The following is a 14,606-nucleotide window of genomic DNA, read 5'->3' as shown; positions in this document are numbered from 1 at the left end:
AAGATGAATATCGTCTCCACCAAACGCCATCAGCCCCAATGACTGACATTGACTGTTGGCTGCAGGAGGAACTAGGATGGCGAGTCCTATCAAAAATGCATGGGAGTACTCACATGGGAATAAGGAAGATGGAAGACCTCATACGACATGCAAAGATCACTATTAAAAATTCTCGAGCAAAGATGGAGCAGATTGTGGCAAGCTGCCACACATGCCAGTTAACTAATGCCACCGCCCAGGGATCTAACCCAGGCACCTGGCTCCGAGGGCAACACCCAGGAGCCCACTGGGAAGTGGACTTCACTGAGGTAAAACCTGAAAAATATGGATACAGGTATTTACTAGTGTTTGTAAATACTTTTTCAGGATGGACAGAGGTATTTCCCACCAAACATGAAACAGTACAGACCATATCCAAGAAACTGCTAGAAGACATTTTACTGAGGTATGGTATTCCTGTTAAGATTGGATCAGACAACAGCCCAGGATTCGTCTCTAAGGTAACACAGGGAGTGGCACTAGCACTTGGGGCAGACTGGAAATTACATTGTGCATATAGGCCCCAAAGCTCAGGACAGGTAGAGAGGATGAACAGAATATTAAAGGAGACTTTAACTAAATTATCTCTGGAGACTGGCGGGGACTGGGTGACTCTCCTCCCCTTCCCCCTATATAGGGTGAGGAACTTCCCATATAAGATGGGACTGACTCCCTACGAGATCATGTTCGGTCTTCCTCCCCTATTATCCCCAATTTAAAACATGAGGTGCTTGCTGAATTTGATGATCACTAACTCCTTTTCTCCCTCCAAATGTTACAATGAATCCAAGAGCAGGTGTGACCTTATCTGAGGGCCCTCTAAGAGACTGGGCCACCCCCGGGTCCCCATGGATACTGACCGACCAGGTGACTGGGTGTAGGTGAGGAGATACCAACACCAGACACTTCAACCTCACTGGAAGGGACACTATATTGTGATCCTTACCACTCCCAAAGCTCTCAAGGTTGACGGGATTATTCTGTGCGTCCACTACACACACATCTGGCCAGCTGACCCACCCTCCATTCTCAAGGACTTTGTTCCAGAATGGAAAGGCCACAATCCCCTAAAGCTAAGTCTGCGCCATTCTCACTCACCCCACTAATGTTACTTATGCTCTGTTCTCTTCGTGCCAGAACCAATCCCCATTAGCCATTTAAAAATGTGCACCCAATTCAGCCTTCCTTTTAAAGTCTTTTAAGGTTTAAAAATATGGGAGCATCTTAAGTGTAGAGAGGCTTTTGCAAGCAAGGAGGGGGTTTATGTGCTGCCCCAAAAGAGGAGTGTTGCTTCTTTACTGACCACTCGGGAATAGTCTGGGAATCTGTAGCAAAAGTAAGAAAAGGTTTAGCTAGAGGTAAACAGGAGCGAGAACAGCAACAATGTTGCTTTGAATCATGGTTTAATCATTCCCACTGGCTCACTCAGAGACCAACGTGGACCCATGATTGGGTCCTTCCTTAGGTTCCTCTGAGAGGGGGAAATGTAGAGGCTGAGAAAAATTAAGGCCATTCCACCACAAGTTTAGCATTATCACAAGTACAGCCATCTTAGGCCCCTGTAAATAAGAGCTGAACTTTACAGGAAAAGCTGCAGAATGTCCTCGGCAGGGAATCCCATATCAGAAAGACAACAGCCCAAGCCAGTGGCAGAAAGCCCCATATTAGAATGAGAACAGAGCTACATGCCCTTGAAATCCCCATATCAGAATGTAAAGAGAACTTGAGAAATTCCTCCACCCCTTCTGAAAATCCCCTAGACCAGTCCATAAAAACCCCAGCTGTACCCCACTTCAGGGTCCAAGGTCCTGTTCCACTGTGTCGTGAATACTGGGACCCAAGCTTGAGATTGCTAATAAACCCTCTTGTGCTTGCATCAGTGTCAGCTCCTTGTTGGTTTCTTGGATTTGCAATATTGGGCCCAAAAGATCAGCATTAAGGAGGGCATGTGATGTGAAGGGGACTGTGTGTTATACAATATGCTAGTAAAGGGATCCCTGGGGTGGCACAGCTGTTTAACGCCTGCCTTTGGCCGGGGCACGATCCTGGAGACCCGGGATCAAATACCACGTCAGGCTCCCGGTGCATGGAGCCTGCTTCTCCCTCTGCCTGTGTCTCTGCCTCTCTCTCTCTCTCTCTCTCTCTCTCTCTCTCTCTCTCTGTGTGACTATCATAAATAAATAAAAGTTTAAAAAAATTTAAAAAAAGAAAAAAACAATATGTTAGTAAATTGCATTTAAATAAAAGCAATATAAACAACCTTATCCTGTGTCCCCTGCTGGAACATCCTACATGGAACTGGTGAATCAAACAACACACTCTCATTCCCAAAGACTTGGAGCCTGGAAACCCTGAGGTCCAGGAGGAGGCATATGTGGTGTCTGGCGACCGCCTACATCCTAGCCTGTCCATTCCCTGTCACCTCACATTGGTCCAGTGCGGGGCGCTTTCTTAGTCCTGGTGTATAAGGGACCTGATCCCATCATGAGGCTTCATGCCTTTTGACCTAAGTGCTCCCCTAAGGCTCCACCTCTGCCTCACATCACCTGGGTGATAGGTTTCAGCATGCAGATGGTAGAGGTCACACCCAGTGAACTGATATCAGCACCTGAAGGATCAGGGATTTGTTCCATGCAGGTGGGAGGTCCTCCAATCCAGATCCTAACCATGAGTGTCCTCATGGGTCCAGTATAAGCTTGTGGTCTCTGCCTGTGCACAGTGTACACCTGATCTTCCAAACCAGCTGGCAACCAGAGGCTCCACCTCTGTCTCACATCACATGGGTGATAGGTTTCAGCATGCAGATGGTAGAGGTCACACCCAGTGAACTGATATCAGCACCTGAAGGATCAAGGATTTGTTCCATGCAGGTGGGAGGTCCTCCAATCCAGATCCTAACCATGAGGATCCTCATGGGTCCAGTAAAAGCTTGTGGTCTCTGCATGTGCACAGTGTACACCTGATCTTCAGAACCAGCTGGTGACCTTGGGGAGAGGGCAGCTTCCACCTGAGGCTCCACGTAGGACCTTGGTGTATTTGTACTATAATTTTATGTTATGTGCTTCTTCCATATATCGTTCATCTCCTTTCCCAGAGACTCAGATATTTGTCTACTTAGAATGACCATTTATCTATTTTGTCTTCCATATTTCCGTACTTATTTAATGTAATTAATCTTCACACCATTATTTTCTTCTTAAATTTTCTCTTTAATGCTTATATAATATGTATATTGTATACTTATTTTTTTGAATTTCATTTTATTTATTTTAAAAATTTTATGATATGTATTCCTACAAGAGGTAGACTGAAACAAACCCAAAATCTTCATTTTTTGAAATTTGTCTTTTCTTACCTTTTTTCTTTGTAGGAAAAAATGAAATAATGAACAAATTTACTGAGTAGACTGACCAGATTGCAAATATAAAGGGAAGGTATTTGATCAATATTTACACAATGTGTGTAAATCGGACTTTAAAACAATGATCACAAAATACAATACCAGCTAGGTTTAGAAAAAGGAGAAAAGATAATAAATTTCCTGGTCTACTAAGATAAATAAATTAAAATGAAATCAAGCCATATTAAGAATACTAGAACCACCCTGGATAGGTCTTCTAAGCACAACATCTCCAAAGAAACGAGAGCTTTAAATGATACACTGGACCAGATGGATTTCACAGATATCTACAGAACTTTACATCCAAACTCAACTGAATACACGTTCTTCTCAAGTGCACATGGAACTTTCTCCAGAATAGACCACATACTGGGTCACAAATCGGGTCTGAACCGATACCAAAAGATCGGGATAGTCCCCTGTATATTCTCAGACCATAATGCCTTGAAATTAGAACTTAATCACAACAAGAAATATGGAAGGACCACAAACACGTGGAGGTTAAGGACCATCCTGCTAAAAGATGAAAAGGTCAACCAGGAAATTAAGGAAGAATTAAAAAGATTCATGGAAACTAATGAAAATGAAGATACAACCGTTCAAAATCTTTGGGATGCAGCAAAAGCAGTCCTGAGGGGGAAATACATCGCAATACAAGCATACATTCAAAAACTGGAAAGATCTCAAATTCAAAAGCTCACCTTACACATAAAGGAACTAGAGAAAAAGCAACAAATAGACCCCACCCCCAGCAGAAGAAGAGAGTTAATTAAAATTCGAGCAGAACTCAATGATATCGAGACCAAAAGAACTGTGGAACAGATCAACAGAACCAGGAGTTGGTTCTTTGAAAGAATTAATAAGATAGATAAACCATTAGCCAACCTTATTAAAAAGAAGAGAGAGAAGACTCAAATTAATAAAATCATGAATGAGAAAGGGGACATCACTACCAACACCAAGGAAATACAAACGATTTTAAAAACATATTATGAACAGCTGTACGCCAATAAATTAGGCAATCTAGAAGAAATGGACGCATTCCTGGAAAGCCACAAACTACCAAAACTGGAGCAGAAAGAAATAGAAAACCTGAACAGGCCAATAACCAGGGAGGAAATTGAAGCAGTCATCAAAAACCTCCCAAGACACAAGAGTCCAGGGCCAGATGGCTTCCCAGGGGAATTCTATCAAACGTTTAAAGAAGAAATCATACCTATTCTACTAAAGCTGTTTGGAAAGATAGAAAGAGATGGAGTACTTCCAAATTCGTTCTATGAGGCCAGCATCACCTTAATTCCGAAACCAGACAAAGACCCCACCAAAAAGGAGAATTACAGACCAATATCCCTGATGAACATGGATGCAAAAATTCTCAACAAGATACTAGCCAATAGGATCCAACAACACATTAAGAAAATTATTCACCATGACCAAGTAGGATTTATCCCTGGGACACAAGGCTGGTTCAACACTCGTAAAACCATCAATGTGATTCATCATATCAGCAAGAGAAAAACCAAGAACCATATGATACTCTCATTAGATGCAGAGAAAGCATTTGACAAAATACAGCATCCATTCCTGATCAAAACCCTTCAGAGTGTTGGGATAGAGGGAACTTTCCTCGACATCTTAAAAGCCATCTACGAAAAGCCCACAGCAAATATCATTCTCAATGGGGAAGCACTGGGAGCCTTTCCCCTAAGATCAGGAACAAGACAGGGATGTCCACTCTCACCACTGCTGTTCAACATAGTTCTGGAAGTCCTCGCCTCAGCAATCAGACAACAAAAAGACATTAAAGGCATTCAAATTGGCAAAGAAGAAGTCAAACTCTCCCTCTTCGCCGATGACATGATACTCTACATAGAAAACCCAAAAGCCTCCACCCCCAGATTGCTAGAACTCATACAGCAATTTGGTAGCGTGGCAGGATACAAAATCAATGCCCAGAAATCAATGGCATTTCTATACACTAACAATGAGACTGAAGAAAGAGAAATTAAGGAGTCAATCCCATTTACAATTGCACCCAAAAGCATAAGATACCTAGGAATAAACCTAACCAAAGAGGTAAAAGATCTATACCCTAAAAACTATAGAACACTTCTGAAAGAAATTGAGGAAGACACAAAGAGATGGAAAAATATTCCATGCTCATGGATTGGCAGAATTAATATTGTAAAAATGTCAATGTTACCCAGGGCAATTTATACGTTTAATGCAATCCCTATCAAAATACCATGGACTTTCTTCAGAGAGTTAGAACAAATTATTTTAAGATTTGTGTGGAATCAGAAAAGACCCCGAATAGCCAGGGGAATTTTAAAAAAGAAAACCTTAGCTGGGGGCATCACAATGCCAGATTTCAGGTTGTACTACAAAGCTGTGGTCATCAAGACAGTGTGGTACTGGCACAAAAACAGACACATAGATCAATGGAACAGAATAGAGAACCCAGAAGTGGACCCTGAAATGTACGGCCATCTAATATTCGATAAAGGAGGAAAGACTATCCATTGGAAGAAAGACAGTCTCTTCAATAAATGGTGCTGGGAAAATTGGACATCCACATGCAGAAGAATGAAACTGGACCACTCTCTTTCACCATACACAAAGATAAACTCAAAATGGATGAGAGATCTAAATGTGAGACAAGATTCCATCAAAATCCTAGAGGAGAACACAGGCAACACCCTTTTTGAACTTGGCCACAGTAACTTCTTGCAAGATACATCCACGAAGGCAAAAGAAACAAAAGCAAAAATGAACTATTGGGACTTCATCAAGATAAGAAGCTTTTACACAGCAAAGGATACAGTCAACAAAACTAAAAGACAACCTACAGAATGGGAGAAGATATTTGCAAATGACGTATCAGATAAAGGGCTAGTTTCCAAAATCTATAAAGAACTTATTAAACTCAACACCAAAGAAACAAACAATCCAATCATGAAATGGGCAAAAGACATGAAGAGAAATCTCACAGAGGAAGACATGGACATGGCCAACATGCACATGAGAAAATGCTCTGCATCACTTGCCATCAGGGAAATACAAATCAAAACCACAATGAGATACCACCTCACACCAGTGAGAATGGGGAAAATTAACAAGGCAGGAAACAACAAATGTTGGAGAGGATGCGGAGAAAAGGGAACCCTCTTACACTGTTGGTGGGAATGTGAACTGGTGCAGCCACTCTGGAAAACTGTGTGGAGGTTCCTCAAAGAGTTAAAAATAGACCTGCCCTACGACCCAGCAATTGCACTGTTGGGGATTTACCCCAAAGATTCAGATGCAATGAAACGTCGGGACACCTGCACCCCGATGTTTCTATCAGCAATGGCCACAATAGCCAAACTGTGGAAGGAGCCTCGGTGTCCATCGAAAGATGAATGGATAAAGAAGATGTGGTTTATGTATACAATGGAATATTCCTCAGCCATTAGAAACGACAAATACCCACCATTTGCTTCAACGTGGATGGAACTGGAGGGTATTATGCTGAGTGAAATAAGTCAATCGGAGAAGGACAAACAGTGTATGTTCTCATTCATTTGGGGAATATGAATAATAGTGAAAGGGAATATAAAGGAAGGGAAAAGAAATGTTGGGAAATATCAGGAAGGGAGACAGAACATAAAGACTCCTAACTCGGGGAAACGAACTAGGGGTGGTGGAAGGGGAGGAGGGCGGGTGTTGGAGGGGAATGGGTGACGGGCACTGAGGTGGACACTTGACGGGATGAGCACTGGGTGTTTTTCTGTATGTTGGTAAATTAAACACCAATAAAAGTTAATTAAAAAAAAAAGATTGTGAAAAAAAAAAAGAATACTAGAACCAAGATGCAATCCAGGCAAAGGCCAAGATAATGTTGGTGGATGAAACAGTCAAGTAAAGCAGTGATAGAGAAAACATAATTATAGAAAATAATGATTGAAAAGAAGAGAAACCAAAAGTAAAGACAGCAAGGGTAGACATAGAACTATCAATGACTTATGAAGTCTTAATAACATTTTTATGATAGGAGTCTGAGTATATGAAGAGAGAGGATAAAGAGGCAGACTGCTGGGGATTTACCCCAAAGATACAGATGCAATGAAACGCTGGGACACCTGCACCCCAATGTTTATAGCAGCAATGTCCACAATAGCCAAACTGTGGAAGGAGCCTCGGTGTCCATCAAAAGAGGATGGATAAAGATGTGGTTTATGTATGCAATGGAATATTACTCAGCTACTAGTAATGACAAATACCCACTATTTGCTTCAGTGTGGATGGAACTGGAGGGTATTATGCTGAGTGAAATGAGTCAATCGGAGAAGGACAAACATTATATGGTCTCATTCATTTGGGGAATATAAAATTAGTGCAAGGGAATAAAGGGGATAGGAGAAAAATAAGTGGGAAATATCAGAAAGGGAGAGAGAACATGAGAGACTCCTAACTGTGGGGAAATGAACTAGGAGTTGTGTAAGGGGAGGTGGACAGGGGGTTTAGGTGACTGCATGATGGGCACTGAGGGGGGCACTTAATGGGATGAGCACTGTGTGTTATTCTATATGTTGGAAAATTGAACACCAATAAAAATAGATTTATAAAAAATAAAATAAAATAAATATTGATGATTCGTATTTATATAGACACTATTTCTGTTTTCCATTCTGACAATTTAATGAAAATGACTTAATCAAAATTCCAGTTGTTTTTTTAAATAGTAAAAATGTATAGTCTTATTGAATAACAAATCCCATGAGAGTGACCATAGAATAATGGAAAAGACCAATCCTCAGGCATCACACTTACCTCTTTATAAATATTTGGAGAGGCATATTCAGGACGTCACTGTGTGACCATCTATTGTCAGACATGTACACACTACAGCACATTAAGGAGCCCGGAAGTAAATATGTGCTCCTACAGTCAGTAAATTCTACACAGGATATCTAAGAATACACACTAGAGAAAGGATAGTCTCTATAACAAATGGTGTTGGACAGCCTCATGCAAAAAACGACGCTTGGTTCTTATCTTACATCATAGAGATGCATGGACACGTTAAATGTCAAAATGAATTGAAGAATTCAGAAGTCTTGACCCTGGAACTCTTAGATGAAAACTTAGGAGAAAACATCATGACATTTACTTGGCTCTGATTTTTTTTATATAAAAGCAAAATCATAGGTAAAACAAAAACAAAAAGAGACGACTGGTGATTCATTAAATAGAAATTGTTTATAGCAAATATTAGAGTAAGAATGCAGGCTATGAAATGCGGGTCAGTGTGTTCAACTATATATTGAGAAGGAATTAGTATCCAAAATACAGAAGGGACACTTAACCTCAAGAGTAAATATGTAACACAGAACAATGACAATAACCAGATCCCCTAATTAAGAATTTGGGCACAGATTAAGCCCTGGGTGACTAAGGTGGTTAAGCGTGTGACTCTTGGTTTTGGCTCAGGTCATAATCGCAGCATCCTGGGATTGAGTCCCGAATCAGGCTCTGTGGTCATGGGGAATCAACTTGAAATTTTCTCTCTCATTCTCCATCTGCTCCTCTCCTGCTATCTCTTTCCGTCTAAATAGATATATTTAAAAAAAATAGGTGAAGGTCTTCCATAATCATTTTTCTATAGAAAGCAAACAAAATTATGTTCTTAGTTAATCAATTGGTTATGCTTTGACCTCAGCTCTGGTCATGATCTCAGGGTCCTAGGTCTCATCCCCACACTGGGTTTACAAAAAGAAAATAATTCGCTTCTCTCGCTTTTCCTTCCTCTATGTACGCAATCTGTCTGTATCTCAAATAAACAAATAAAAACTTAAGAAGAATACAAACATTCATCAGCGTTCAACATCACTAAGCATCAGAGAATTCTAACCCCCAAATACTGTGATATCTCCTCACAGCTGTTTCCTAGTTTAGTCTATGAAAGAACCAAAACAATAAAAATGAGAATGGGCCAAGTCCTGCTGAGGATGTGGAGAACAGGCATGGTTATTGATTGTCTATGAATAGTTTATCCATTTACAGATTGTTGAGAAGACTTTTTTTGGTTTAAGTCCTGTGTGTCCAAGTCTGTGGAGAGAAGATTGTGTACAAATATTGTTGAACTTGGACAAAGCTGACCCCTCCACTGCTTCTGGGCATTCAGAGCTGCTCCCTTGTCTTGCTGAACATGAGCAGACTTAATTACCCTGATTTAGCTTCACCTCCAAGTAGGTTCCTGTGTAGACTACGGAATAGGATTGCATAGCTTCGACATTGTCTTCATCAGTTCACGTTACCTGGCTTGGGCTGATCCCATTACAAAAAGGATTGCATGTAAATAAAAAGAAAAAGGGCAAATACATAATGTAAGTCCGTTGAGGTTTTCCAGTGAGGAACACCCTAATGGGAAACTGCCCACATGACCAGAGGTAGATTCATATGTGCAGGTGGGTTTGAAATGGGGACTGGACACACCAAATGTTCATTAAGTGACAAGACATCCACCACAGTCAGGAAAACACAACCCTGTAAGGTGATGGTAAGACATAGAATCCACAGGCTCAACACATCACCACCTTATGGAAAAGTTATAAAAGAACATCCTTAAACTGAACTCCCAAAGTGTCTCAGTAACTCAGAAGGAATGAAAGCTGGTGCAGGCTCCTCAGATAACAGAATCAAATTTATTCAAAAACTGAGAAGAGAGCCACCCTATGACCCAGCCATTGCTATCCTGGGTATTAGCTTCAGAGACACAGATGTAGTTAAATGAAGGGTAACCTGCACCCCATGTTCACAACAGCAATGTCCACAATAATTAAACTGGGAGGAACCATGGTGTTCCTTCACAGGAGAAAAGATAAAGAAGATGTGGTTTGTATATAAATTGAAGTATAATTAAGCCGCTAGAAATTACATATACCCTGAAGGAACATTCACGTCAACATGGTTGGAACTTGAGGTATCATATTGAAGAAAATAAACCAGTCACTGATAGGCAATGATATGTCTCAGCCATACGTGGAATATAAGAAATATTGAAAGAGACCAAAAGGGAAGGAGTGGAACTGACCGGGGTAATACTAGAGAGGAAGGTAAACCATGAGAGTCACTTAACTCTGGTAATTAAACTGAGGGTCACTGGAAGGGAGGTTGTTGTGGGGAGGGGGTAACTGAGTGATGGGCATTAAGGAGGGTACGTGATGTGATGAGCACTGGGTGTATAGTAAATTTTGGAAAATTGAATTTAATTAAATAATAATAATAATAATAATAAGAAGAAGAAGAAGAAGAAGAAGAAGAAGAAGAAGAAAACTTTAGCTTGTGCTGGCTGCTGTCAAATCTAAATGGATTAGGCAAATCAAAAGAAAGACCTTCATTTCCCATAGTTCTGGAGTCTACGACGTCTGAGGTCCAGGTGTACAAGGATGTGGTGTCTGGAGAGCACCCACGTCCTAGTCTGTCCTTTCCCTGTCACCTCACATGGGGCAGGAGGCAGGCAGATTTCCTAGTCCTGGTGAATAAGGTTCCTGATCCCATCATGGGGATCGATCTGCTGACATAATTGCTCCCCAAGGCCCCACCTCCTCCTCCCATCTCATGGGCCTTAGGTTTCAACATGGGGATGGTAGAGGTCACACACAATGAGCTGATATCTACAACTGAAGGATCAATGAAAGGACCTCTTCCAGCTTTTTCCCCTTATTTTTCATAATTGTTTAGTGGCATTTTTCACCACACCATGTTTTTGAATGTTACCTGATAACTCCTTGACCTCGAATCCTACCTGTGCTCCTCTTGCCCTACGTGTCAAACTATTGTGACTGCCTTTGTGTGTTCATATAGACTGCTTTGAGAACGTATGTTTTTATTAAGTAATATTTCAGACTTCAGACTTCGTGTCCACATGGTACTTTGTAATGATTTTTCCATGTAAATCTTGGTTTATAGGTGTCATGTGTCCCCATAGAGTGATTTTATCCTACTCCTTATATTGTAGAGGGTTTGTCATATGTCCTTGCGCACATTTCAGTGAGTCAGAATCTTGGCCTGTGCCAACGTACAGAATAGGAAAAGATGTTTCCTTAACAAAGTCAGCACCCAACAATACAAACAATCCAGTGAAGAAATGGAGAGAAGGCACAAACAGCCGTTTCTCCAAAGAAGACCTACACATGGCCAACAGGCAGATAAGAAAAATGATCCACATGACGTGTCATCAGGGAAATACAAATGAAAACCACACTAATATCCCACTTATACAACTCAGAATGGATAAAGTAACAAGGCCAGGAAACAATAAATCTAAGCGAGGATATTGAGGAAGTGGAATTGTCTCTTTCACATTTGGTGGGAATGCAGGCTTGTTCAGCCATTCCAGAAAACATAAAGGAATGTCCTGAAACAGTGATAATAGATCCATCCTGTGATGCAGTCACTACACTACAGGGTATTTACCACAAATATGCAAATTTAATGAAATGAAGGGACCCCTGCACCCCAATGTTCACAGCAGCAATGTCCACAATAGTCAAACCGTGGGAAGAATCATGAAGCCCTTCTACAGAAAAGTGGAAAAGGAAAGTGCGGAAGGAGTTTCAATGTCCATCGACAGATGAATGGATAAAGGAGATATGGTCTATATATACACTGGGACATTATTCAGCCATTAGAAACGATGAATACCCAATACCCACCAATTGCTTCAACGTGGTTGGACGTGAAGGGTATTACACTGAGTGAAGTAAGTGATTCAGAGAAGGAAAAACATTATATGTTTTCACTCATAGAAAGAACATAAGAAATAGTGCAAGGGAATAAAGGGGAAAGGAGATAGAATGAGTGGGAATTATCAATTCCCATCTATCTATAACATCCCATTTATCATCAATTATCATCTATTATATGAGAAACTCCTAAGTATGGGGGGAAAACAATGAGAGTGGAAGGGGAGATGTTTGGGGGGTTGGGGTGCCAGGATGACAGGAGCTGAGGGGGGCAATTGGCGGAATGAGTACTGGATATTATAATATATGTTGGCAAACAAACTCCAATAAAAAAAATACTCAAAATGTGGTTTATATATATGATGGGGTATTACACAGCTGTCAGAAATGATGAATAACATGAAATAACATTTCCTTCAACATGGGTGGCACTGGAGGTATTATGTTGAGAGAAAGTAATCACAGAAAGGCAATGATATGGTCTCATTCATATGTGGAATATAGGAAATACTGAAAGACACCATAAAGGAAGGAGTGAAACTTAGTGGGGTAATGCTACAGAAGAGGACAAATCATGAGAGACACTTAACTCTGGGGCAAAAAAACACTGAGGGTCGCTGGAAGGGAGAGGGTGGGGGATGGGGGAACTGGGTGATTGGAGTTAAGGAGGGCACATATTGTGATGAGCACTGAATGTGTAGTAAATATTAGTAAATTCAATTTAAACAAAGAAAAAATTACTTTAGCCGGTCCCAACACCTGGAATATCATACATGGACTGGTTGGAGCAAACCAACCACAGACTCTCATTTTCACAGATCTGGAATCTGAGACGTCTGATGTCAAGGTGCAGGCACATGTGGTGTCTGGAGGGCACCCGTGTCCTAGACCGTCCTTTCCCTATCACCTCACATGGGGCCAGGATGCAGGGAGCTTACCCAATCCTGGTGTATAAGGGCCCTGGACCTATCATAAGGCTGCACTTCCTGTTGTAAGTACTCCCCTAGGGCCCACCTCAACCCCAAATACCATGGAGCAGGATCTTGTCCCCACCACTGACCCACAAAACACACCCAAAGCTAGTGACCTCCCTGGCACCATCCAGGCATTTATGACATGATGAGAGGCTTGCCTGGCTCTCATCAGACATGAAGGTGAAGGTATTTAAAGCTTATTCTCTCATGAACGTGTGTGTGTGTGAGTGACCTCAGAGTCCACCTCATACCGTGCCATGCTGTGGGTTTTTCTCACTCCCAGGCTGTTTTTAACATTTTTGTAGAATGTCTCTTTTCAGTTGTGTTGAATGGAGATTATTGAATACAGTGATGTGCAAGAGAACAGTTATCTTGTGGTCCTGTGATCCAAAGGGAGTGCCAATATGACTCATGAAAATGTTCAGATGACATGAATGGAGTTATTTGTAATTGATTAATATTTCAGGTCAGGAAATGTTAAGTACAAGTAAATTCAAGTGCTATAATTGAATTTCTAGGTATCTAAGAAAGAGACTGAAGAGATAAACACATAACCAAGTGTTCATAGAGACTCCCTGGGGGAAACTGCTCCATGGAGAGGAAGCCCTGACCCTGACAGGAAGCCTGCCCAGAACCTCCATCTGCACTGCTCCTGGGCCTTCAAGACAGAAGTGGTGAGGAGTGTGAAAACCCTGGTGTTCCCGAACCCTTCTACAGGGACGTTTGTGTCTGGGCTCACACTGAGGTCCCCTCACTGTGTCCCTCGCACAGTAATACACGGCCGTGTCCTCGGCTCTCAGGCTGTTCATCTGCAGATACAGCTTGTTCTTGGCGTTGTCTCTGGAGATGGTGAATCGGCCCTTCACAGCGTCTGCGTAGCTTGTGCTACTTCCACCAGTGCTAATGTATGCGACCCACTGCAGCCCCTTCCCTGGAGCCTGAGGGACCCACTGCATGTTGTAGCTACTGAAGGTGAATCCAGAGACCACACAGGAGAGTCTCAGGGACCCCCCGGGCTTCACCAGGTCTCCCCCAGACTCCACCAGCTGCACCTCACCCTGGACACCTGCAGACACAAGACATCTGGTCAGGAAATGGTCCCACATCCCCTCTTTCTCTCACTCACCTGCACTCACAGACTCAAGGCCCCTTGTTCTCCATGAATTACCTTTTAAAATAGCGACAAGGAAAACCCAGCTGAGCAGAGACTCCATAGTGGTTTGCCTGTGTTGTTTTGTGAGCATTAAATGGGGCTACCTGGGTATCCTGGGGCTGGAGCTCCTCTCCAGCTTTATGGTCGGGGTTCGGCTGGTTTAATCAGTGTAGGGAGGGCCTTATTTGCATTTACTCTGACTATATAGTCAGCTCCAGTCTTAGATTCAATTCTTTACAAGTTATATACAAGCATTACTTCACAACGGTAGATCGCATTCTTTTGGTGGTACAGTGAATTTATGATGTTCT

General features: G+C 41.8%; 1 gene segment (V, D, J or C); it reads right to left on the bottom strand.

Annotated features, from left to right (window-relative positions):
• Window positions 1-2,809: 2,809 nt before the first annotated feature.
• On the bottom strand, window positions 2,810-14,386 carry LOC121492631. The segment is given in 3 exon segments: window positions 2,810-2,977; window positions 13,754-14,208; window positions 14,311-14,386. Coding segments are annotated over 3 exon segments (699 nt in total).
• Window positions 14,387-14,606: the final 220 nt, after the last annotated feature.

Source organism: Vulpes lagopus, chromosome 6 (assembly GCF_018345385.1).
Source record: "Vulpes lagopus strain Blue_001 chromosome 6, ASM1834538v1, whole genome shotgun sequence".
Lineage (NCBI taxonomy): Eukaryota > Metazoa > Chordata > Mammalia > Carnivora > Canidae > Vulpes > Vulpes lagopus.
This window is presented reverse-complemented; position numbering and strand designations above follow the sequence as displayed.